This window comes from Pungitius pungitius, chromosome 6, assembly GCF_949316345.1.
Source record: "Pungitius pungitius chromosome 6, fPunPun2.1, whole genome shotgun sequence".
Classification (NCBI taxonomy): Eukaryota; Metazoa; Chordata; class Actinopteri; order Perciformes; family Gasterosteidae; genus Pungitius; species Pungitius pungitius.
The window spans coordinates 22460960-22485075 of record NC_084905.1 but is presented as its reverse complement, the minus strand read 5'-3'; the positions used below and the strand labels follow the sequence as shown (position 1 = coordinate 22485075).

At 51.1% G+C, this 24116-nt stretch overlaps 2 protein-coding genes across 4 annotated transcripts; one reads left to right on the top strand and one right to left on the bottom strand.

Moving 5' to 3' along the window:
- Positions 1-1052: 1052 nt before the first annotated feature.
- On the bottom strand, positions 1053-14918 carry LOC119195575 (zinc finger C3H1 domain-containing protein-like). Of its 2 annotated transcripts, none has more exons than XM_037450604.2 (35): positions 14191-14918; positions 13098-13580; positions 12716-12906; positions 12068-12446; positions 11780-11991; positions 11573-11696; positions 11413-11498; positions 11151-11330; positions 10928-11083; positions 10719-10844; positions 10477-10595; positions 10258-10404; positions 9994-10168; positions 9775-9903; positions 9062-9646; positions 8869-8978; positions 8596-8727; positions 8388-8509; positions 8127-8228; positions 7922-8050; positions 7165-7342; positions 6853-7039; positions 6255-6443; positions 5948-6185; positions 5768-5873; positions 5451-5649; positions 5270-5364; positions 5086-5190; positions 4591-4695; positions 3310-3457; positions 3128-3228; positions 2939-3040; positions 2752-2791; positions 2494-2556; positions 1053-1765 (listed from the first exon to the last, which is right to left on the bottom strand). In XM_037450604.2, the coding sequence occupies exons 1-35, from the start codon at positions 14732-14734 to the stop codon at positions 1628-1630; spliced, it is 6225 nt and encodes a 2074-aa protein (XP_037306501.2). In that variant the 5' UTR covers positions 14735-14918; the 3' UTR covers positions 1053-1627. The 2 variants fall into 2 exon arrangements, with proteins under 2 accessions (XP_037306501.2, XP_037306502.2); XM_037450605.2 differs by having other exon boundaries at positions 12068-12443.
- A 772-nt stretch (positions 14919-15690) lies between these two features.
- tbc1d15 (TBC1 domain family, member 15) lies at positions 15691-23605 on the top strand. 2 transcript variants are annotated; one of them, XM_037450607.2, is made up of 17 exons: positions 15691-15836; positions 16547-16645; positions 17170-17244; positions 17818-17950; positions 18622-18829; positions 19281-19383; positions 19503-19697; positions 19803-19931; positions 20039-20142; positions 20467-20561; positions 20636-20752; positions 21279-21379; positions 21652-21751; positions 21949-22046; positions 22134-22250; positions 22326-22412; positions 22496-23605. In XM_037450607.2, the coding sequence occupies exons 1-17, from the start codon at positions 15813-15815 to the stop codon at positions 22706-22708; spliced, it is 1998 nt and encodes a 665-aa protein (XP_037306504.1). In that variant the 5' UTR covers positions 15691-15812; the 3' UTR covers positions 22709-23605. The 2 variants fall into 2 exon arrangements, with proteins under 2 accessions (XP_037306504.1, XP_037306503.1); XM_037450606.2 differs by having other exon boundaries at positions 19500-19697.
- Positions 23606-24116: the final 511 nt, after the last annotated feature.

The following is a 24116-nucleotide window of genomic DNA, read 5'->3' as shown; positions in this document are numbered from 1 at the left end:
TAACTACGTGTGTGTGTGTGTGTGTGTGTGTGTGTGTGTGTGTGTGTGTGTGTGTGTGACGTTGTTGAGGTGGTACCCTAAAGAACAAATCAGGGAGTCTGGTTTTCATCACCGCTCCAGACCCTCGGAGGATGGGCCTGGCCACCATAGGGGTCACGACCCAGTTTGTCACCATAGTCGGATCTTTGACCACCTGAAGGTATTGAGAGCTTTAGTTTGAGTTCCTGTATTGTTTAACAATGAGATGTCTTCTAAATACTTCAACGTTCCTGCATATTTAACTTTACACCTTCCTGCTTTAATCTCAGGTCTAACACTGCTTTAGTGTGATATGGTGCTAAATACACCCCCCCCCCCTCTTTTCTCTGACATCCTGTCCTAGACAGGAAGAAGAGGAAAAGGAGGAACATCTCCTCCACCCACGACATCCTGACTGCAGCCGCCACACTGAAGCAACAATGCAACAACATGCTGAAATATGATGTTCCATAATCCTTCATTTGAGTGAATAAACATCAATATGAAACTAAACGTCCTCTGAACACGCTACATTCTGTTGTAATAATGTATTAATACACAAAACAGATTACATTAATTTACTATGAAATGATTCACTGTACTTGAGTGTAATTACTGAAGCAGTACTACTTTGAAGGTACTTCCGATTTGTGTTACTTTACTTCTACTTCACACACATTTAGTGTCTGTAAAAAAAAACATACATATATTATAAAAATGTGTGTATATACAAATTAGGAGTTAACTGAGATTTTAACTCTAAGCTGTTTATCTTGTCAGTGTTTAATACCATCGAAGTCCTTGTGATTTCAACACTTACTGCACGATGACGCACAAACTGAAAACAGCAGATTGCACCCCCCGTGTCCCGCGTATGGATCCAGTCGCCCATAAAGAGACGGGAAGTGATGGCTGAAGTGCAGCTAATCAGAACCAGAACCTCTGAGATGGCAGCAGTACAGAAGGAGACTCAGCGTCCACATTCCATGTCCATCACATGTCCAGAAACCATCATGATGAGACACAAAAAGACCTCAGGAGACATTTGTCATCTTTAGAAAATAATTTAATAACATTTCAATCCAACATGTAAAAAACAACAGTGGAAGGACGTCTCTCTTCTCCGCGAATACTCTTAATCATCAGATGGGACAAAAGGAAAATGGGGAGCAGCACATCGAGTCCTGCAGAGTCCTGCAGAGTCCTGCAGAGTCCTGCTGGTCCAGAGTCTCTCAGACCGAGACCAGTACAAAAGATTCACTCGGCCTTAAGTTTCAGCACTTTTACAAAATATATTGTTTCCTCCGGAGACAAAGAAAAGACAACGTGCTGATGTTGCAGCGTTGCTACAGGGGGGCAAACATCCTTTAACCCCCCCCCCCACGCAGGTAAAATCAAATAGAAGATGGATCCAAATGAAAGGGGACAGAAACGGGAGGACATGAACAAACAGTCACTCAGCAGCTCCATACTTACGTACATGACGTCATACAAGCGGCTCCGGGGGGGCGGGTGCTGGTGTGGGGGGGGGCGTCTTACCTCGACTGGTCTGTCTGCTCTCACTGAGTCATTCACGGTTTAGTTCTACTAAGTCTGAGTGTCACTGATCCTAGGTCTGCTGGGGGAGGGGGGGGGGGGGGGGGGGGGGGCTCCGCTCACTGAGACTCACGCCCACCTGCTGACACCTGAGCAGGAGCCTCCTCAGCCGGTCCGAGCCGCCTCCTTCTGCTGCCTCGAAGAGCAGGCGCTGCAGGGGGCAAAGAGGGGGGGGGGGGTGAACACGCGTCTGACAGGTCGCCCCCCCCCCCCCCCCCCCCGGTTTATCCTCAATATTATCAACAGAAATGGATCCAAGTTAGGAAACAATGAGAAGAAATTCACAAAGACACTGAACTTTGTTTTTTGGGGATCTTAAAGTCACTTTAGAAGTTTACATATTCTGTAATGTCTTAAATGACAGTTATAAGTAAATAAATGGGTTTGCTTTTTAATGATTGATTGATTCAACCTTACGATTCAAATATCACTTCTAGCTCAAAGTTCAGGGCCTAATTATTTCTATTTTATTTTAAATGATGGTCAAATAAAAGGTATCATGCTGCGGAGGTGAAGCATATCTCCCCTAAACTAAATAAGATTACCATCTCTACTTTTTGTATGATTTTCATGTTATACGGTTGCTAGGCAACCGGGGGAGCGGCGAAAAAGCTGATGCTGCAGGCAGGAAGTCCCCGTAGGACGGAGCGCTTGGTTCAGCCTATGCGGTCTCTGAAGGACCAGGTCCACGTGGACCAGAAGGCTGGCTTCTCTGGAGGACGAGACACAGCTAGTCAGTCCTTCACTTCCTGTGTCTTAGGTGGACAAGCTAGGACTCCTCCTACAGGGACAAAGCTACGGCTCTTCACCTGAGGCACAGGAAGTGGGCGGTTGTCAGCAGGTCACCTGTGTGTGTGTGTGTGTGAGTGAGTGAATTACATGTTTCCACAGGGCCGCACACAGAGGGAGGAGGTGGAGCGCCTGCTGATACAAGAGTCGCACCTAGAGGAGAGATGAAGCACCATAAAGGGGGGAGGAGGAGACAGCAGAGGGCGGAGCATGGAGTCACAACACGCAAGCATCCTCAATCAAACTGTCAATCACCACTCATACAGAGCCTGGGGGAGGAGACAGATCAAGTCACATGATGGTCGGCGGCTCCGTCCACTTAGAGGAACACCTCCGTCACTCACTCACCTCTGATGGCTCCTTGAGCTCCGTCGCCACCGCTATGAGTCTGAGAGACACAGCACAAACACCATTAGGCTCCGCCCACAAACACCGTCAGTTCCACTGGGCCGCCCTCAAACACCAGCACACTAGAGGCTCCGTCCGATCCATTAGGCCACGCCCTCAAACACCTTCAGTCGTGTGTGTCACTCACATCTCCCAGTAGGCCAGACACTTTGGGGCCTGGCTACTCAACATCTGGACCTGGAACTTGAGGTGCTCGAGGTTTCCGTCCTTCCACTCCTGATGCAGCAACCTGAGCACAACACAGCACCTCAGGAGGGACCAACACAAGGGACGCACAGCGGGACACATCCCCATGGTAACGGGTGTGTGTGTGTACCTCAGGCCCAGCTCCGTGTTGTTAGGCATGGCGTGTCTTAGTCTCTCCAGGACAAGTGCATGCTGGGACTGAGGCAGAAGGCTCAGGTAGAGAGTCACCACCTGAAGACACAGAGTTCAACATGACACCTTCAAAAGGGTCAAGACAGACAGAGAGACAAGGGACAGACAGACAGGTCTCACCTTGTTGTGGAAGCTGTAGCAGCTCCAGAACTCTGCTGGGTTGAAGGGAAGCTCCAGACGAGACGGGACGGTGCTCAGACACCGGTGGACGAGATCTGAGAACAGTTTGGACGGACATCGGTTCTGCTGACTGCTGAACACCAGGTAGCTAAGGGACAGAGACGCACGGGGTCACCAGGGGACAGAGACGCACGGGGTCACCAGGGGACAGAGACGCACGGGGTCACAGAGAGACAGAGACGCACGGGGTCACCAGGGGACAGAGACGCACGGGGTCACCAGGGGACAGAGACGCACGGGGTCACCAGGGGACAGAGACGCACGGGGTCACCAGGGGACAGAGACGCACAGGGTCACAGAGAGACAGAGACGCACGGGGTCACAGAGAGACAGAGACGCACAGGGTCACCAGGGGACAGAGACGCACGGGGTCACAGAGAGACAGAGACGCACAGGGTCACAGAGAGACAGAGACGCACGGGGTCACCAGGGGACAGAGACGCACGGGGTCACAGAGAGACAGAGACGCACGGGGTCACAGAGAGACAGAGACGCACGGGGTCACCAGGGGACAGAGACGCACAGGGTCACAGAGAGACAGAGACGCACGGGGTCACCAGGGGACAGAGACGCACGGGGTCACAGAGAGACAGAGACGCACGGGGTCACCAGGGGACAGAGACGCACAGGGTCACCAGGGGACAGAGACGCACAGGGTCACAGAGAGACAGAGACGCACAGGGTCACAGAGAGACAGAGACGCACAGGGTCACAGAGAGACAGAGACGCACGGGGTCACCAGGGGACAGAGACGCACAGGGTCACCAGGGGACAGAGACGCACGGGGTCACCAGGGGACAGAGACGCACGGGGTCACCAGGGGACAGAGACGCACGGGGTCACCAGGGGACAGAGACGCACGGGGTCACCAGGGGACAGAGACGCACGGGGTCACCAGGGGACAGAGACGCACGGGGTCACAGAGAGACAGAGACGCACGGGGTCACCAGGGGACAGAGACGCACAGGGTCACCAGGGGACAGAGACGCACAGGGTCACAGAGAGACAGAGACGCACAGGGTCACAGAGAGACAGAGACGCACAGGGTCACAGAGAGACAGAGACGCACGGGGTCACCAGGGGACAGAGACGCACAGGGTCACCAGGGGACAGAGACGCACGGGGTCACCAGGGGACAGAGACGCACGGGGTCACCAGGGGACAGAGACGCACGGGGTCACCAGGGGACAGAGACACTTGGTAACCACGGCAGAGACTCACTCCATCCACAGCTTGTGGAGCTCCTCCAGCTGCACATTTGTCCCCAGTCCTCTCTCAAAGGCGTCCACCGTGTCCTCCACAGAGCCGTGAAGCCACTGCCAGCGACTAGAACAACAACTTGGATCAATAGAATGAAACACGCATTTGTCTTCCTGTCCTCATCTTACCACGGAGTAAATGTTGTGAGCAAAAATAAGTTATTGAACCAGTTAGAGGGATTTCTCTGGGATGTCGTGACTTACATCGATACGACATGAACCTTTACTCTGAAGGAACGGCATCCCTTCAGAGTAAAGGTCTTGTTGTCCCAACACGGTCACACATCAATCATATCAGTATGCTAAGCTATCAACGTAGCAACATGCTAACAGCCACTTGTCCAACGTTCCTGTGGGAGAAATAGATCTAAAGAAGAAACTTGCCAGGAGACATCTGTCATGAAGATGTCTCCTGGTTAAATTCTTGTCATTAACTTCTGACCCGATAGAGACACACCAGTGGATGAGGTGGAGGTAGGGCATCTGCTGACTGAGCTGCTCCTGAAGCTCCTTGACGATGGGACCTCTCAGCAGCTCCTCAGTGGGGAAACCCAGGACGTGTCTGCAGGGCATCGACAACAGGCCGCATCGCTTTAAAGTCCTCAGTAGATTTAATGTCTAGTTCTGATTAAAACGCTCACCTCAGGACGTCCACCGGCTTCTTCTGACTCTGCTGGTCTTCACACAGCGACAGGATGAACCCTCGAAACAGAGGCGCGATGGCACTGGACTTCTCCTGAGGGACATTTGAACACCTCTGTCACGCACCTTCATTTACTTGGAAGCTGCTTTGATCATGTCCTCCTGTACACCTGGGCTCACCTGAGCCATGAGGAACTTGCACGAGTGGTAGAAGACCTCTGCGTTGTTGGGACACTCGGCCAGAGCGTGGAGCCACATGCTGACCGCCTGGTCTGCGCATCCCTTCCTGATGTGGAGGTCGGCCAGAGCCTCCCTCAGAGAGCAGGACTCGGGGCGGAGCTCCAGCAGAGACGTGCACAGAGCCACGCCCTCATCCAGCCTGTGGGCCAATCAGAGAGCTGTTAGAGTCCGTACTTACGGGCCGCCTCAAGACCAACAGCCGGTGCTTGGTCTTACGAGGTGAACATTGGTGACCATCATATACCCCCCACCCTCACCTGTCCAGCAGCTTGTAGAGGGAGAGGAGGTTGTTGTGAAGAGGAAGGCAGGCCAGCGTCCTCTGACTCGGAGACAGAGACTCATCCGAACACTGATGGACGGCATCTTGGAGGGAAAGCAGAACCGTTGTAGAAGCAGAACCAACAGAAGAGCTCTGAGCGCTGAGCTTCACGCTGTACCTCTGAACAAAGCCACCAGGATGTGGAGTGGGGAGCTGACGTCCTGCGGTGTCCTCCAGGGCAGCAGGAAGGACTCTCTGCTGACCAGCCGGGACGGACCGGACTCCACCGGGTCCAGCATGCCGGCCGGCAGCCGGTCAAACTCCGTCAGGTGGATGTAGGAGAGCCACAGCAGCGCCCGGTCACCCGCCGTCAGGTGCTCAGCGATGCTCCTGTTGTGGGCCGATTTCAGGGCGCTCTGCAAAGAAACTGAACCTTTATGTCCACGTCCCCCACCAGGAAGAGCAGAAGACAGACCTCCACTCACCTGGAGGATAGCCAGAGCGCTGTCCATTCGGCCCGTGAACAGGTGGAGCTGGACTCTGTAGAGCAGCGCCTCCATCAGCTGGAAGGACAGTTTGTCTGTGACCGCTTGAGACGCTTCAGACACCAGAAACTGAAGCAGGCGGTCACAAACGTAGTCCTTCCCCTCAAACGAGACCTCCAGCTTCAGGTACTGAGGGGAACACATGGACAGAGATACTGAGGAGAACATGTGAGGACCACGTGGACCGAGATACTGAGGAGAACATGTGAGGACCACGTGGACCGAGATACTGAGGAGAACATGTGAGGACCATGTGGACCGAGATACTGAGGAGAACATGTGAGGACCACGTGGACCGAGATACTGAGGAGAACATGTGAGGACCACGTGGACCGAGATACTGAGGAGAACATGTGAGGACCACGTGGACCGAGATACTGAGGAGAACATGTGAGGACCACGTGGACAGAGATACTGAGGAGAACATGTGAGGACCACGTGGACCGAGATACTGAGGAGAACATGTGAGGACCACATGGACAGAGATTTATCAGCAGACCCTGGAAAAGTTCTGTGTAAAGAAAAGGATTTTTCTTACGTTCCACCACACTTTGTAGTCTGGAGCGTGTTCTACAGCCATCTCGCACATCTCCTGGACCTCCTCCCTGCTGCCGCGTCTCGAAAACAAGGACAGGTAATGGCTCCACACCTCTGGGTTCTCACAGTTACTCTCCAGAGCTCGAGACAAGGTGTTCAAGGCGGCTTCCAAACACTCTTCTGTAGACCTACAGAAGAACATCAGGTTATTATCTTCTGGGAGGTGGAGAACAATCCTCCAGATGAACATGAGGTTCCCTAAAGTGAACAGCCCTCTAGAGGAACACGTGGTTCTCATCCGACTTGGACTCACGTCTCGTCCTGGTTGAGGTACTTGAAGGCCAACTTGATCCACAGCTGGGTGTCTCGTGGACTTTCCATGACGCTGGTCTCCAGGTTCGATATGTCGTCCGTCTCACTGACAAAATACCGTTTGTCCTCCGATGTGACGCAGGCGTCCACAGCCGAGAGGCTGCTTCTAGAGACGCCATCTGGACCAAGACAGTCTCAGATTAGGTTCATGGGGTCACACAGCAGCAGCTCCTCTGCTCCTCCTCCTTCTCAGCCATCCACAGAGAGTCGACTCCTTCTCTGCTCTGGAACGCCTCCCCATCCACATCCAGGCTCCCGCGTATCATCATTCAAACAAGCCCCCCCCCCACCCCCCCCCCATTCTCCAGTTTTATTTTTATGGTCTTATTTTTCCGTTAGTGTTGTGTTTGTTATTTTTTGCCTGGTTTTGTTCTGTCCTTGTAATGGATGGATAGAAAAGTGCTATAAAATTAAACCATTACCCATCAACACAGTAGTGATGCCCCCTAGTGGACGCCAGCAGGATGACACGCATTACCTAGAACACCCATAATAATATATAATAACCCATAGAACATTCCCCCTATAATAATGTTATTACCGGGTAATAACGCGTCTTATATCTCAGTAGTGATGCCCCCTAGTGGACGCCACATATAATGCTTTAATGTTCTCATGGTGGTGGGATAAACACAGTGGTTCCAGAGACCTGCATCTGTATGTGGCCAAAATAAAGTAAGCCTCCAGTCTGTCCTCACCATGTCTCCCCGTGGTCGGGTGTCCTCCTGACGACTCGTCTCCGCTGTTGTCCTCCAGACCCAAGCTGGTCTGGGCAGACGACCTCGGCCTCCACGTCCTGGTGTCTTTGCAGGTGGTGAAAGGAGGAACTAAAGGAGGACAGACGGGTCAGAGGATCTTCCCATGATGAAGATGACGATGATGACAAAGAGAAAGGTCCCTCACCGTGTCGCTTGCTTTCGTTCACTTTGCTGACGAGCAACACGGCCTTCTGGTCCACGCCCATCCGGTCTTTGTTTGAGCCAAACAGCTTCTTCATGTACTTCTCTACAGAAACCACAGTGTCAACGTATACCTTTAAAACGTGACATGTGACGCGCAGCAGGTGACATGTGACGCGCAGCGGCGCAGTGAGCCGTTTTAATAAAGTAGCACTATTAGGAATATGCAAATAGCTTAAGGGTACCCCAGGTGATGTGAGCCTACCTGTGGAATCACTGACATCTTCGTCAGAGCTGACCTCGGAGCAGCCGATCAGGGACAGGTTGTAGGACAGGATGTCCTGGAACAGCTGGTTTCCAGTCAGAGTGCAGTTCCTCATGTGCTGCCTGCACAACACAGAGACCACACACATGAGACCACCAAGGAGAAGACAAATACACCTCGAGGACAGGACATGGACGTGACTCCTCACCATCGGCACTCGTCATCGTTGCAGGTTCCGGTGAGGTCAAACCGACAGAAGCTCCTCCGGGCTTCTATGGTGTTGCTGTAGGTGACTGAGCTCAGAGACAACTTCTCCTTCGTCCTGTAGTACGGACTGAACCTGAGAAAGAGACCATTCGAGATGTGTTCATCAATCAAAGACCCCATGGCTTGTTCGTATGGTCAGAAGTGTCCTGCGGGTGTCCAGAGGGGACATAGGAGGACGGTGTTGCTCATAGATGAAGCCAATGAGCTGAGGTACCTGTAGGACCTGAAGGCCAGCAGGGGACTGTGGTAGGGTCCAAAGGGAACAGGCCTCAGATCGAAGCTCCCCGATTGGCTGCTGGATGAGTCCACCTCCACTGGGACCACCTGCACAGCGATGGAGACAGCATGAGAGACCAGGTGGGACAGGACGATGGCGGTGGTTACGTGTCTGTAGACGTGCTGCTGACCTGTGCACCCGGGGGTTCCTGGACGTGACCCCCCACCGTCTGCAGCTCCTTCTGCAGCAGCTCCCCCAGCCGGGCCTGCTGCTGGTACCCGAGCTTTAAGGCCTCCAGGTCCAGCCCCGTGAACATCTCCGCAGAAGGCCTGCTGCCGGCTGAGGACGGGGCGGCGGAGGTGGAGCTGGGCTGCTCCAGGTGGGGTTTGGTGAAGGAGCAGCTGGACTGACGGAGGGAGTTGCGGCGCGTTGCTTTGGCAGGAGTCGCTTCAGGTTCCTGCTCGTCGGCCTCGGGAACGTCTTCGCTGTCCAGGGTCAGCTTGTCCTGGGTGAGGTCGTGCAGGGAGGGCTGTGGCGGGGGAAAGGCGGCCGGAGGCGGAGCCTCCTGGCTCCTAGGCTGGGGGGGGGTGGCGGCCGGTGGCGGGGGCTCTGATGGGTGTCCTCTGTTGCACAGGGCCTGGGTCTCCTTCAGCTTCTGGATCTTCAGAGCGTACTCCGACTCCAGCTGCTGCAGCCGCTGCTTCTGAGCGATGAGCTCTGCAAAGTGACGCTCGGATCCACGGAGACCTCCGTCCACTCGCTGCAGCTTACTGGCCTGAGGGACACGAGGGGGTCAGAAGGTGTGGACGCCTCCAACTACTGTGCAGCAACGATACCTGGGGCTACAGATGGTAGCCCCAGGTATCGTTGTAGCCCTGAGGTAGCAGACTGCAGCCTTCTCACCGCGCTGTGGGTGGAGTCCAGGCGGCGCTTGGAGCCTCTTCCTGCAGTCAGCTGAGCCTGAGAAAGTTCCTGTTCCAAGCGGGCGGACAGACTCTTCTTTATGGACACGCGATGCTCAACACGATGCACCTGCACAGGTGGGACATGAAGCAGCAGGGTTCACACTCAGGTGGGTTTACAATTTGGGTTAGATCACTAGTAAGTGTCCTGAGGTCCCACCTGCTCCTGCAGCTTCTTCTGCAGCGTCTTGTTGGCCACAACGATCTTCTCAGAGGCCTGCAGCTGCTCTCGGAGCTTCACCACTTTGGCCTCAGCCGCTTTCAGAGAGTCTCTCTTTTTCAGCTCCTGTTGGAGCAGATGTCTCAGGATGGCCTCGTCCCTCTGCAGCAGCTCTCTGCAAGCAAGGGAGAAGGTCCATCGTTTACCGAGTCCACCTGTGACCCGAAGAATGCCAAGAGGACCAGGACCTGCTGAGGGCCTCACCTGTGCTTGTTGAGTCTCTGCTCTGCCTCGGTGACCCTCTGCTCCACGGCCGCTCTGACGTCGGACGCCTCCAGCCCGACGTCAGAGACCACGGGGGACGAGGAGCTCCAAGGGTTGTGCTCCTTCATCATCTTCTGCTTCTCCCGGCTGGGTACAGAGGACACCGAGGGTTGGACACGTCCACGCAGGCTTGGGTGTGTGTGTGGATGCGGTGTTTACCTGGCGATCTCCTCCTTGAGCAGGCGGTACTCGGCCCTCTTGTCTTCAGGTAGCGTCTCAGGTGTCCTGACCGGGTTGTTCTCCTTCTCACAGCCGGATGCTGCTTTCGGCTTTGCTGCCTAAAAAAGGACCAAACGGTTTGAAACCAGTCTTCTCATCTTCATCACATTTGTCCCCGGGCCATGGGTTTGTTACTTCATCATCATAGTGGACCCCTTCTCGGAGGTCTTCCACGGTCTCACCTCCACTGTCCTCCGGGCCTCTCTGATCATGGACTCCAGTCCTCCAAAGGTCTGGTTGGAGTCCAGGTCTGAGTCACTGTCGTCCGAGTCCACGAGAGAAATGACCACCGACTTGTGTCTGGGAAGCTGGAAGGAGAACCAGAGACTGTCATCATCATCATCATCGTCATCGTCATCTTCATCATCATCGTCCATCCCTCCCCTCTCACCACAAGCGGCGCCCTGGCAGCGTGGTGTCCCCTGTTGAACTTGCTGCTTCTGGCCTGAGTGGCGGTGTTCAGAGTGACGGTGCTCAGGTTCCCTCTGATTGGCTGCTGGAGGGGCGGAGGAGCGCTGGGAGAAGCAGGACCACTGGAGCCGTTCTCCTGCAGGGACACAGAGGTGTTTAGAGACGCTGAGAGCTTCCTCTCACAGAGACACCAGCGGCCTCACCTCTGTGGACGTCACCCTCTTGTTGGCCATGGACATCAGACACGTCTCCCTCAGCAGCATCTCCTCCTCCTCCTCCTCATCAGCAAAGGGAGGCTTGGGAGGAGGCTCCAGCTCATCTGGTGCGGGGGGGAGAGGTGGAGGAGGGGGAGGAACCGCAGTCATCATGGGGGAGAGAAACGCCTGCGAGACAAAAGAAGAAGAAATCCACTGCAGTCAAAGAAAGAGGAAGAGGAGGGAAGAGATGAAGGGGACATGAAAGTACCGGTCCAAACTGAAGCCCGTCCAAAGGAGACCGTGGAGTGAAACCCGGAGCTTCTGAAATCAGCTGGTTGTGCTTCGGTGACGCCACTGGAACAAAAACATTATTTAAACAGGAAGTACGACTTTTATTTAAAGATCAAAAGAAGACGGGCGTGTCTCACCTGGTGAACCTGCCTCACTGTCCGTATCCATGGCGACCTCGTCGTAGTTGTCGTACTGGTAGAGGTTCCCGCAGGAGTCTGGACCTTGTTTTCCTGCAGACTTCCTGTGCTCACCATCTCTGGACTGAAGAGCAGGAAGGTCACACTAGAAGCTCACCTGTATCACCTGTAATCAGCGACCAATGATCCAGCGAGACAGCGTCTTACTTTGCTGCGTGTCCTCGTCTTCCCCCCCACCAGCTTCATGAAGCGGTTGTACTGCTCGTCCTGATTGGACAGATCTCGGATTCTTCGGATCTCGTCCTCTCGTTTGCGTCTCTCTTCTTCTTCCTGTCTCCGGATCTCTTCCTGGTCCCTCTGCTGCTGCAGCGTCCACGTCCCCAGCTGCTGCTTCCTGAAGGCCTGCTTCGCCACCGAGCCTGAGGATGGACAGCACCATCATCACCACAATCCTCAGCACCACCTGAGCCTCCTCACACACTAAGGGACAGGTACCTGGACTCATCATCTTCTTGGTGAGGTGGGCTTTGCCTGGACCTCGGCCTCTCTCCACCTGGGCCTTAGGACCAGGTTTAGGACCAACTTTGGGCCGGTCTCGGGCCCCAGTCTTGGTTCTGTCCTGGTCCGGGGGTTTGAACCTGGTCCGGCTCCTCTCTGCAGCGGCGGCAGCAGAGGCGGACCTTGTGGTGACCCTCTGCCTGCTGGGGGGGGCGGGTCCGGAGCTCTTCTCCAGGGCAGCTTTGGTTATCCGCTCTTTGCTCTTTTTCATCACCTGTTGCTCCTTCTGCTGCCACTTCTTACTGGCCGACTGCAGGGCGAGGAGGCGCAACTGCAGCTCCGACAGCTCCTCCTCCTCCAGCTTTCCAACAGGCTGCTGGGGACAAAGCAGAAGAAGCCTCTCACTGGCTACTGCACCTGCTACTGGACTTTAAAGCGTCATTGTGAGGAGGGTTACGAGGATGTTTGGTCATTATTCTGTATTCACAATGAAAAATGCACAATCCAACCTGTAAATAGAAAGCTCCCTTAGTAGTGCTGGTGTGGATGTCTTCCCCCACCATTAGATACCTTTCCCAAACTTCCCACTGCTGCCCCCCCCGGCCCTCAAGTCTCGCGGACCCTGGTCTGGAAAGCAGCCCCCACCTTGTCAGGAGAGATGACGGAGTCCTCACTGGAGGCCGATGACTCTCTGCGACTCTTCGTCTCCTTGTGGTCTTTGTTGATGTCCTCACTGCAGCACAGACTCGTCGTCTTCTTCGGGTCTTCAGACTCCTCAGCGATGTGTTCCGATTCTGCTCCATCGGCTTTGGGTTCTTCTTCTTCTTCTACATCACCTGGTGAGACGCACAGGAAGTGAACCTTTCATATTAACATCATCCTGTTTGTTGTAATGTCATGGAATATATAGAATATTGTTATGCTAAATACATGACATAAAGAAAAACAGCAAACAGGTTCAACATGTTTATTCTCCTTGAGGATCCAGTAAGAGCTTTTATTTTGTAGGAACTTTCTGTTTGCTCACCGTCCTGGTCAGCGGCGCCTTCTTTCTCCTGCTCCTCACGCTTCCTCTTCAGCTCCTCCAAAGCAGCAGGAGAAGGAAGCTTCTGACGGAGAGGCTTGATGTTGAAGGCCTGGAACACTTTCTTCTCCTCCACCATCTCCTGCTCAGACGAGCCCTCCACTGTTGGACCAGGAGGACCAGGTCCAGGTTCAAAAGCTGATGCAGGTTCAGGTCCAGGAACTGCACCGGGTTCAGGTTCAGCTCCAGGAGCAGGTCCAGGAGCGGTTTGGCTCTGTGTAATACTGGCAGTGTGTTGGGGGGGGCGGGCTGTGGGGGGGGCCGTGGGCTCCAGGGCCCTGGTCTCCTCTTTGCGGATACATTCCAGCTCCAGCTGGATCTGCTTGTACTTTGACAGCAGGTCCTCGAAGGACTCGTCGACACTGGTCTCTGGTTTCGAGCCACAGTGAGACGCTTTCCTGCCCAGGTTCCTTACGATCTGCTTCTCTGAGGTCAAAGGTCAAAGAAAGGTCTTCCTCCCATCATCGACAAATATACACTTGAATGTGTGGTGACGACTCACTGCTCTTTCATTGTAAGATCATTTTATCACCACCACCGACAGTTGAATTGACGGTTTTAAATGGCCGTCCACTTGTCTGTACACATGACGTCCCTCCTCTGACCTTCTCACTGAGGTTTCTTACCTTTTTCCCCATCGAAGGGTTTTCATGTTTTGGGCAGTTGGTCCTGTGCTGATGTGAGGGTTTGGGCACAGAGGATGTTGCATGTGTACAGACTGTAAAGCCTTCTGAGGCAAATTTGTCATTTGCGATTTTGGGCTATACAAAATAAAATGAATTGAACGATTATTATGTGATTATGATTATTATCTATAACAATGAAATGAGTCTGTCACAGTAGATCTATTATAATGTTATAAATGCTGCATACTAGAATTATAAAAATCTATTGTAATCATTATTATGATCTAATAATGATCACATTATTGTAACTGCATTATCACAGACAATCTAATCATCATTATTACAAGCCCTGTATTATAATTCAATCAGACCATCACAGTGAATCTATTACGCAGCGGGGGAAAGGATACGCTTTCTCGAGGGAGAGTCCTTCTGGTTCCCGTGACTCTCTCCGGGCCCGTAACGACCGGGGGGACCTCTACCTCCTCCCCGGTTGCCCCGGTTCCAGCCCCCGCGTCCACCATTTGGCATGGCCCGGTGCCTGAACCGGCCCAGGGCTCCGTGGCTCCGCTCCCAGAAGCTGCTCCTCGGGCTCGCGTCACCGTGAGGACCGAGGCTCGGTAGCAGCAGCGGAGGCGTCGGGGTGGAGGTAGCCGTAGGCCGATCGGGCCCGCTAGGCCCGCACTGATGCCGGTGGATCGGGGGGAACGGGCCGTGAGGGCTTCGGTTGTAAGGCATCAGGAGACGGAAGTCCTGGGACTGGTGGCCCATGTGCGGCAGCATGTTGTGCGGGTGGAGGTGAGGTTTCCGTGCCCGTGGAGGAGCGCCGCGGACATGTCTCCTAACGTTACCCTCCCCCCGCCGGAGAGGCACACTCTCCTCGGTGTCATCGTCGCAGATCTCTCCGTCCTCCAGCTCCTCTCGGGGAGAACGACTCACCGTGTTCGCTTCCATTTCGCCCAAACTCACCCGCTGCCTGCGGCTGTACGACCACCGAGCTGCTCACCATAAATAGTTCATGTGTCACCGGACAGTCGGTCGGTAACACGTCTGTCCGCTCTCACGGTTAGCCCAATGAGCTAGCAGTAGCTTCTCGTCTGCTCCGATCCAATTCTCACGATACAGAACGAGAACAATCAGAGAAGAAGCTGCCCATATACGGAACAGCTTCCGTGTGTGTCACGCGGCGCCTCGGGGGCCAGATATATAAAGCCTCGATGTCTCGCCCGCGTTGCCAGCCAACGGAGTCGAACGTCCGCGGCGGCCATCTTGGTACAGTCAGCTCGCTCACCCAAAACATGTACTTTTTAAATAACCATAACTTTCTAAATTTTCAACCGATTTTTAAACGGTTTGGTTTGTTATAAACGTCAGAGATGTAGTATGACACTTCAAACATACTATATTTGTTATATTGTAAAATAACATTCGAATAATGTTCTGAAAAAGTTGTATTTATGACACTGTATACTTAACTACTACTATAAACATGGGTTTTCATACGAAAATGACATTAAACAGAACATTATTAATGTTTCAAGTATGCAGTTTCATAACTATCTCTTATCCTAAATATTATTTAGCTAAGTCAGTTAGCCACGTACGAGAAACGGCCTGGACTTCCTGGATTCATTTCGTGCTTCAAAACTATCAAGCAGCAACCGAGGTGGCCTTCTTTTTTATTACTACAGATGGTTTCTTTATTTTAAGATAAAAAAAGAAATATTCTAAAAGCTGAATCTATAATTCACCAATATTCTTTATTGTACTGGTGAAGTCAAGATGAAGCGTCATGAAATAAATTAAAACACAGCTTAATGCAACCGTGTTTGAAAACTATACACTTTTAACTTAAATAACAAAAAGTATAAAAAGAATATAATGTCATGTGGTATTATCAACGGTGAATGTGATGACGTAGTGCGCATGCGCGGTAGCTCTCTCCACCGGAAGCTGATTTATCCGTTTTGTTTTGGAAGTTGACAGGCACGTGAGCGGCTGACGTTATCAGGAGAGAGAAAGACCAGACGACATGGCGGCGGACTCTCTTCTAAAGGTAGGAACACCCAATCATATAGTTACATGTTATACGTACTCTAAGTATATATCTGTTTGTATTACTTCATATAACTGCTTCATTATCCAGCCGAGCAACTAGCTCAGGCTAGCGCTAGCCATTGTGCTAGCTCTCTTGCAACAACATCATCCGCCCTCGGAGATGCCACGAGAGCACAGCTGTGACCTGACGTCACACCCCGTGTGCCTTCAAGCCGGCTGTCTAGTTGGTTGACTCGCGACCCGCACCGAGGCTCCTACGGCACTCCGAGCTACGTTAGCATTAGCATGCTGCTAAGAGGCTAGCTGACGGCTGCCGACGGAATGGGCCGCTGAGGAGTCCCAGAGTTGCTTCACATCGGTTATTGTGTCCCAACAAAAGCAAAAAATCCTCCGCACAGTTACTGGCGACTTTGTTCCTTTAGCCAACGTGTAGTGTTTCTGTAGCTAACGTTAGCAGGGTCACATCACTGCCCCTTGTTTACCACCCAGCACTGAGATAAACATCCGAGTCACTACACATGTGATCATATATAGTCTATCAATATAGATCCGTTCACTACATAGAATACATTTCATGAATTATTGAACCTGTTAACCAGGAATATGAATTTATTGAACATGGTGCATATCAAATAAAACCACACTATTACAGAAAGCGAGTAAGGATGTAATATGTGAATTGATTCAATAACTACGTCTGTCACACAGGTCATATTTGAACATGAAGGAGTCTTCATCCACCCGAGCAGCAATGAAAGCCCCACCGAGGATTCACTCATCTCCGGCTGCCTCCGCATTGTCGACAAGGTGAAACCGTCACACATGAGCTGCAACTAAAGACTATTTCAAGAGCAAAGTGACATCCATAAAGGCCTTTATTAAGCTGTGATTGAAGACCATGAGGACATGTTCATGTGAGCAGCTGAGCTCATCGGGTCACTGATTTAAGAGTAGACATTAATATCTGTCCTCACGCTCCACGTTGGTAGAGAGACATCAGAGCTAAGTAGGAACGAACAGGGTGGGGTTAATCCCCTCGGGGGGGGGGGGCTCTAGTCTTCCTGTAGTTAGTGGTAAACAGTTGGAGTTACTGAGGGGGGAGTTGTACTGAGGGGGGGGGAGTTGTAAAGTACACGTCTTAAAATCTTTGAGACTGGAGCATATAGATAAAAAGTCCCGTTCCAAGGAAGGGATTCCAAAGGAATCCAACGCTAATACTGACAAAGTGATGCTCCTGAATCCCATAATCCCAAATATCTGGTGGTTTCAGTGCCATATGGCTTCTACTAATGAGTCATAACTCTGACTGTGCTTGTTTCTCCACACATCAGGATGCTGAAGTCTTTGTTGAGTTCAAACCTGTGGAAGAAACAGTCGACACATCAAACATGCTGTGTGCTGGAAAGGTTGGTTAAACCATAATAACTAGAACTACAGTCCCACTGCACATAACTACATTCACCCTGGAACTACTTGTAGTCTTGAGTTGACCCAAGACCACTGAACGCAGACGTATTCTTTATACGTCATAAATACGACTCTCGGCAGACGTGATTCTGCTTTCTCTGACAAATGTCAGCAGGGACATGTGTCCCTATGGAGCTTGAGACCGACATTGTCTCGCTGTTGGGTCTCTGGGGGAGTCCATAGCCACATGACTACGACCAGCACAACCAGCCTTGATTTGAAAGTCAAGAGTATTTGAAAAAAAACTCCATTGAAAACCATGTTGAATATTGATTTCTATTAATTCAAGCAGAGAGAAATCTGAACGGTCATAGCACCCCTCTCCTGAAGGAGCTGAATATTTTCATATATAATATATCTGTATATAGATTTATATCAGCATCTTAAACCTCCGACCACCAGGGAACACTGTTCTTCTCATTTGAGTCCAGAGTAGAAACTAGAAGTACTTTGACACCTCGACTCTGATCACCTCTCTGCTACCACAAATAAGAGCATCTTTGTTTGTTCAGGACTCCAGCTCCGTCATGGAGTGGGACCAGTGTCCAGGTGAGAAGCTTCTAGAGAGCCAGCAGAGCTACGAGACGGAGTGGGACATGGTGAACGCCGTGTCCTTCAAGAAGAAGAGCTGCACTAACGGAGAAGGTGAGACTTCTTTCCTCGGGTAGTAAATGTAGGACACAGCTGACAGGAAGTACCACCATGAGTTATATCACCAATAACTGCACTTTGTGACAGGTGAGTTCACAATGTTCACATGTGATGAAGTGACTACACAGTAAATGTGACATAGTCTGCAGCATTCTGGATCCACTCAATGAATCATGTTTCTGCATCACTTTGAGAAGGAAGTCCTGATCCTGATATGTTATGTCCTTTAACTACATGAATAATAATTATATTAATTACATCATTGATTTTGCATCCACAAAGTATTCATAGCCTTCACTTTTCCACATATTATGTTACACAACACCCCATAATGACAAAGTGAAAACAGTTCATTAAAAATACAGATTGAAGATTCACAGCCTTTGATATAATTGAGCTCAGGTGCCTCCTGTTTCCACTGATCATCCTTGAGATGTTTCTACAACCCGATTGGAGTCCATCCTGTTATATTCAGTTGATTGGACGTGATGTAGAAAGGCACTCTGTGTGTGTGTGTGTGTGTGTGTGTGTGTGTGTGTGTGTGTGTGTGTGTGTGTGTGTGTGTGTGTGTGTGTGTGTGTGTGTGTGTGTGTGTGTGTGTGTGTGTGTGTGTGTGTGTGTGTGTGTGTGTGTGTGTTATCTGATCCCTCTCCCTGGTCTGGCAGGCGCTCTGAACCACAGCCACGAGAAGAGTGGCGGTGCGTTCAGCTTCGCCCTCAGCGACCTCAGGTCCGTCACCCTGAAGGAAGAAGGTTGGACCTTTCTGGTGCTGAAGCTGAAGGAGTCCTGCTCCTCCCCACCTGCTCTGCATTTCCACCAGGGCGGCAGCAAAGAGTTCCTGGAGAGCCTGAGGAGGTTTGCTCTGCTCAGCGAGTGAGTACACAACGTTGTGGTGATGGTGTCATCTTCACAGAGGTTAGAGTTGTAGATTATCTGAGGTATCAGGACGCTTTGTCCTCAATGAGTCGGATATCAGGATACGTTGTCCTCTCAGGTATCAGGATTCTCTCCTCTTATTAAAGTTCTTATCTCAGAGGTCCATAATGAAATCGCTCCAGTAACACAAGCAGCACCAGTGTGACGTCCGTCTGTCTCCTGATTGGCTTCTGAGACCAATGACGAGGTTTACTCACTATAGAACTAGAACAGAAATGCTAATCAGGGGTGTGTGTGGGTGTGTGTGGGTGTGTGTGTGTGTGTGTGTGTGTGTGTGTGTGTGTGTGTGTGTGTGTGTGTGTGTGTGTGTGTGTGTGTGTGTGTGTGTGTGTGTGTGTGTGTGTGTGTGTGTGTGTGTGTGTGTGTGTGTGTGTGTGTGTGTGTGTAGAGCTCCAGAAGATGAGTCATGTCTGCTGGTCGGTTCTCCAATCAAAGCTCTTTCTCAGTCCTTTGAGAACCTGCTGGATGACAACAACTTCGGCCTGGTTCAGGTTACAAACTAACAATTTATTATTATTATGTTGTCTCGTTCTTATTTGTTTTTCTTGTGATGATTTTGAGCCGTAGCGGCGAGCTGAAGGTGCTTGTTGGACCTTGTGTATTCCAGCAGAAGTTCAGGAAGGACCCCTACGTCACCACGCTGGGGGGCTTCTCCAAAGTCACCAACTACATCTTCGATGCCTTCCGGGGGACAGAGGAGCAGCACCAGCGCCCCCCCGAGGAGGTGGCCGACCTCCTGGGGGAGGTCATCCCCGGGCTGGAGATCAACCAGCAGGAGGAGCCCGGCTTTGAGGTCATCACCAGGGTGAGGGCCTCCTCCACGCTGATGGCTCACATGGCCTTGTTGATATTGTGGTATTACATGTCACCTTTGACCCCGTCTGTCTTTATCTCACCCCTGACCCTTCAGATTGACCTGGGGACGAGGCCTGAGGTGACTCGTACTGGGCCTCTGTCCTCAGAGGACTGGAGCAAACACCAAGATGCAGAGGGCAGAATGATCAACATCTCACGGCTCAAACAAACCATCTTCAAAGGAGTGAGACGTCTTCATTGGTCATCAGTCAACCAGTCTTCCTGTTTTGATGCATCGTGTCTGTGTCCTTGTGTTTCTCTCATCGTGTCCGTCTCCTCGTGTCTCTGCAGGGACTCTGTCACGCTGTGAGGAAAGAAGCTTGGAAGTTCCTGTTGGGTTATGTCCCCTGGGACAGCTCGCTGGAGGAGAGGAAAATCGCTCAGAGAGCCAAAACGTACAACTTTACTTTATTATGACTAGAGAAACTGAGCGGGAACGTTACTGGGTCCACCTGCTCACCTGAACACGTGTTTGTAAAGCTCTCAGCTCATCAGCCAATCATGAGGCAGTAGGATTTCACCTGTTGATGACGGATGAGTGCAGTGTTTTCTCTGCCATCGTACCAGGGGAACCCTGCTGTCAACACACTTTCAATTCATTTTCCTTCTGTTTAAATGAGCCCTTATTCTAGTGTAAACATGCAACATCCTCTGACCTTTGACCTTTGATCACCGACTGAGTAACCATAGTGACCGTTGATGGCTGTGTCCTGTCACAGTGACGAGTACTTCAGGATGAAGCTGCAGTGGAAGTCAGTGAGTGAGGAGCAGGAGAGGAGGAACTCCAGACTGAGAGACTACAGGAGTCTGATAGGTGACGTCTCCCTGCATTATTGATCCTTTGAATTGATTACTCAGAGCATGACGCCGTCTCTCTTCTGTCCTCAGAAAAAGACGTGAACAGAACAGACCGAAGCAACCACTTCTACGAAGGCATCGATAACCCGGGTCTGGTCCTCCTCCACGACATCCTCATGACCTACTGCATGTTGGACTTTGACCTTGGTGAGTCTGTCCTCCTGTGGATCAATGGCACACGACTTCACAATAAAGGTTCATTTGTCACAGATGTTAAGATGGAATCATGATTAGAACATTACACAACAAACCCTATTTAATGGACATCTTGTGACACATAAACAATTTGTAACACTAATAATTGTACATTCATAATTAACTGCATGCTGGATACAGCTCACAATAAATAAGTTGTAATAATAAGTTGCTACAGGAACCAGAGAGGAGCTTTGTCTGCTGCCCCACATCAGAAAACAATTGGTTGTAAAGTTTGTTGAGCAGCTGGTAATTCCTCTGGTGCAAACGCTAACTAGCTAACACGCTAACTAGCTAACACGCTAACTAGCTGGCCAGTTGCAAGCAGGTTGCCCAGCTAGCGGTGAACATCACCTTTCAGCATCAATGAATGTGTTCCCTCCAGTAGAAAATACTCTGGTGCTGCCAGAATCAGACAAAATACAGTGATGGTCATTTTTGGCCCGATACTGACGTCTCACGTCTTCTGTCCCCTCAGGTTACGTCCAGGGGATGAGCGACCTGCTGTCTCCCATCCTCTACGTGATGGAGAGCGAGGTGGACGCCTTCTGGTGCTTTGTCTCCTTCATGGACCAAATGGTGAGTTTAGTGAGGGACACGTTGTAGTACTTAGAAGGTTCATTACCACCAGAATTAAAGAACAAAGACTGGCTTCACAGATTGCTGGACACCTAGTACTGAGGAGAGGTTATTGATCATAGAGTACTGTATTATTATTATTATAATTAATATTCCTTAGGGAATGCTGCTGTTTGCTTAACGTGTTTTCAGACTTCCTGCTGTGATTGTTGGTCAGCTCTAGTATAAACATGTATGTATTTCTATGTTGATGCGGGCTTGTTGTCTTCCAGCACCAGAACTTTGAGGAGCAGATGCAGGGCATGAAGACTCAGCTGATTCAGCTCGGCACTCTACTCAGACTGCTGGACTTGTCCTTCTGGAACTACCTCGGTACACCAGCTCACGTCTCCTGCTCCGCCCCATTAAAGAGAGGACCTCATTTGTCAAAACAAATGTCCCCCAGTGCTCCAATAACATCAACACAGAAAATCAGCAGAACCCTTCTCTGTATATCCACCACTTAGTCGATGACGTCATAGTCCTCAGCTGAGGGACTCGGTGTGACAGGGTGTCTCTTTGCTCCACAGAGTCTCAGGATTCTGGTTTCCTGTATTTCTGTTTCCGCTGGTTGTTGATCAGGTTCAAGAGAGAGCTCAGCTTCCACGACGTGCTGAGACTCTGGGAGGTGAGTTTCTTCTTCTGTGGTGGGTCCAGATGGACGGACGCCTGGGCAAGATCTTCGTCCACCTCTCCTCCTGTTTGTCCTCCTCAGGTGATGTGGACCGGTCTGCCCTGTGACAACTTCCACCTGCTGGTCTGCTGCGCCATCCTGGACTCCGAGAAGCAGAAGATCATGGAGGAGAACTACGGCTTCAACGAGATCCTTAAGGTGAGCTGAGGTTCTATCTTCATTGTAGAGGTTTACTCTGTGAGAGCAGTCCATTGACGCCTGTCTGTCCCTCAGCACATCAATGAGCTGTCCATGAAGCTAGACGTGGAAGAAGTCCTTCAGAAAGCAGAGGGCATCTGTCAGCAGATCAGGAGCTGTAAGGTCTGTCAACGCGCTTCTGTACAGACCTTTGACGTGCTCCAGGTGTCCAGTCTGTCTCATGAAGCCGCTCCTGCTCTCTTCAGGACTTGCCTCGCTCCATCAGCGTCATCCTGGGTCTTGGTGCTGCTCCGGGTCCAGGACCTGCTCCAGGACCAGGTCTGGATCCTGACTCCGATGTCCGTGACTGTGGGGTTGCTGCGTCCCTCAGGCCGAGCCGCCGACCGGAGGCCTGCTCCAACGGACTGTTGAGAGAAAGCAGCTCTCACAATGGCTGCCGAGTGGCCTTCATGTCGTAGTCTATGGAGACCACCCCGTCGCCACGGCGACACAGACCCACAGGACAAGACTTTAAAAAGGATTTGAGATTATTCAGAATCATATTTTTGTAATTTCTTCTACCTTATTGTGTATCGGTCTCTCCACGAGTCCTGAAGCTCCATTCAGACGTCAGGTCTGTTGCTATGGTAACAGCGAGTGGGTGACTGTGCTCCTCCGTGTCAGGTGACCTCTCACTTCCTGTTCCCGGGCTAACAGAGGCACACACCCAGAGCATCCAAGTTTCTATTCACAATGTCTGCCTTCACCTCCTGAAGAGAGGGGAGGAGCAGGAGATCCTCAGGAGGTTTGAATGGCTCTTCAGACGCAGCGTGGTGGTTTATCTCCTCACGGTGAGTCTGACCTCTGACCTCCTTCAGTTTTAATCCTATGACTCTGAATGGAAGGAGGAGCTCCTGTGATCATCACAGCTGGAGACACATGTACATTCATATGAGATGGATATGTGTGTAGTTCAGTCACCACTGGAGTGTCTTCTGGTTTCATCCAGATGTGGTTCTGGTTCCGACAGTAAAAACCACATCTGGCGGAGATGTAAACAAATTCTCATGAGGTGTTGACTGGTTACCGTGGTAATTCATCACCTGCAGTCGGGACGTCTCAGGACAACAGTCCTTTTACGTTGAGTTTCCTGTGATTCCTTCACAATTAAAGCCCAGCATTTTAATATGAAGGAATCTGCATCTACTCGTTAAGAAAACCAGATGTTTATCTCCACAAATATCAAAGTGTTTCTTCGGAAGCAGCACCATCACAACTCTGATGTACTGCAGTTTTTTTTCCATCCTTGCATTAAATATCTATAAATATATATCTCAAATCCATCTGGTTCTTAATAAAGTTTTCTTTAAAACACATCGACAAACAAGTCCTTTAATGATCTAATTTCACTGGGGGGGGGGTAAAAGAACCCCCCGCCTTCCACAAACATGTATGTTCTATACACACAGACGACCATCTACTACATTGAAATGAGATATTTATTCATAAACTGAGCTTCTGAAAGGTGACTTTAATTTGGTAGAAATGTCAAACTGACTGAAGCGGAGCTCGGATCCAAATGTCATTTCAGCTGCTTTCATGTGTTGAGTCGTCCTCCCCCCCCCCCCGTTGATGGGAGACATTTGGGGTGTAGAGGACGAGGAAGAGACCGGCATCTCCTGCCATCTGCTCATAAAGCTTCATCAGAGGGAGAACAAAGCTGCTCTTTCATTTCCTGTCTGACAGGAAATGAAAGAGCAGGAAACTTATCAGCATCTCTGCGTCTCCTTTCCCAGGTGATTGTTTGTGGACCAGCTGTCCCTGTGCTCCTCCTGCTCTCTGGGACAAGCTGTCCCCTGATGGACAGGATGGAGACTGGGACAAGCC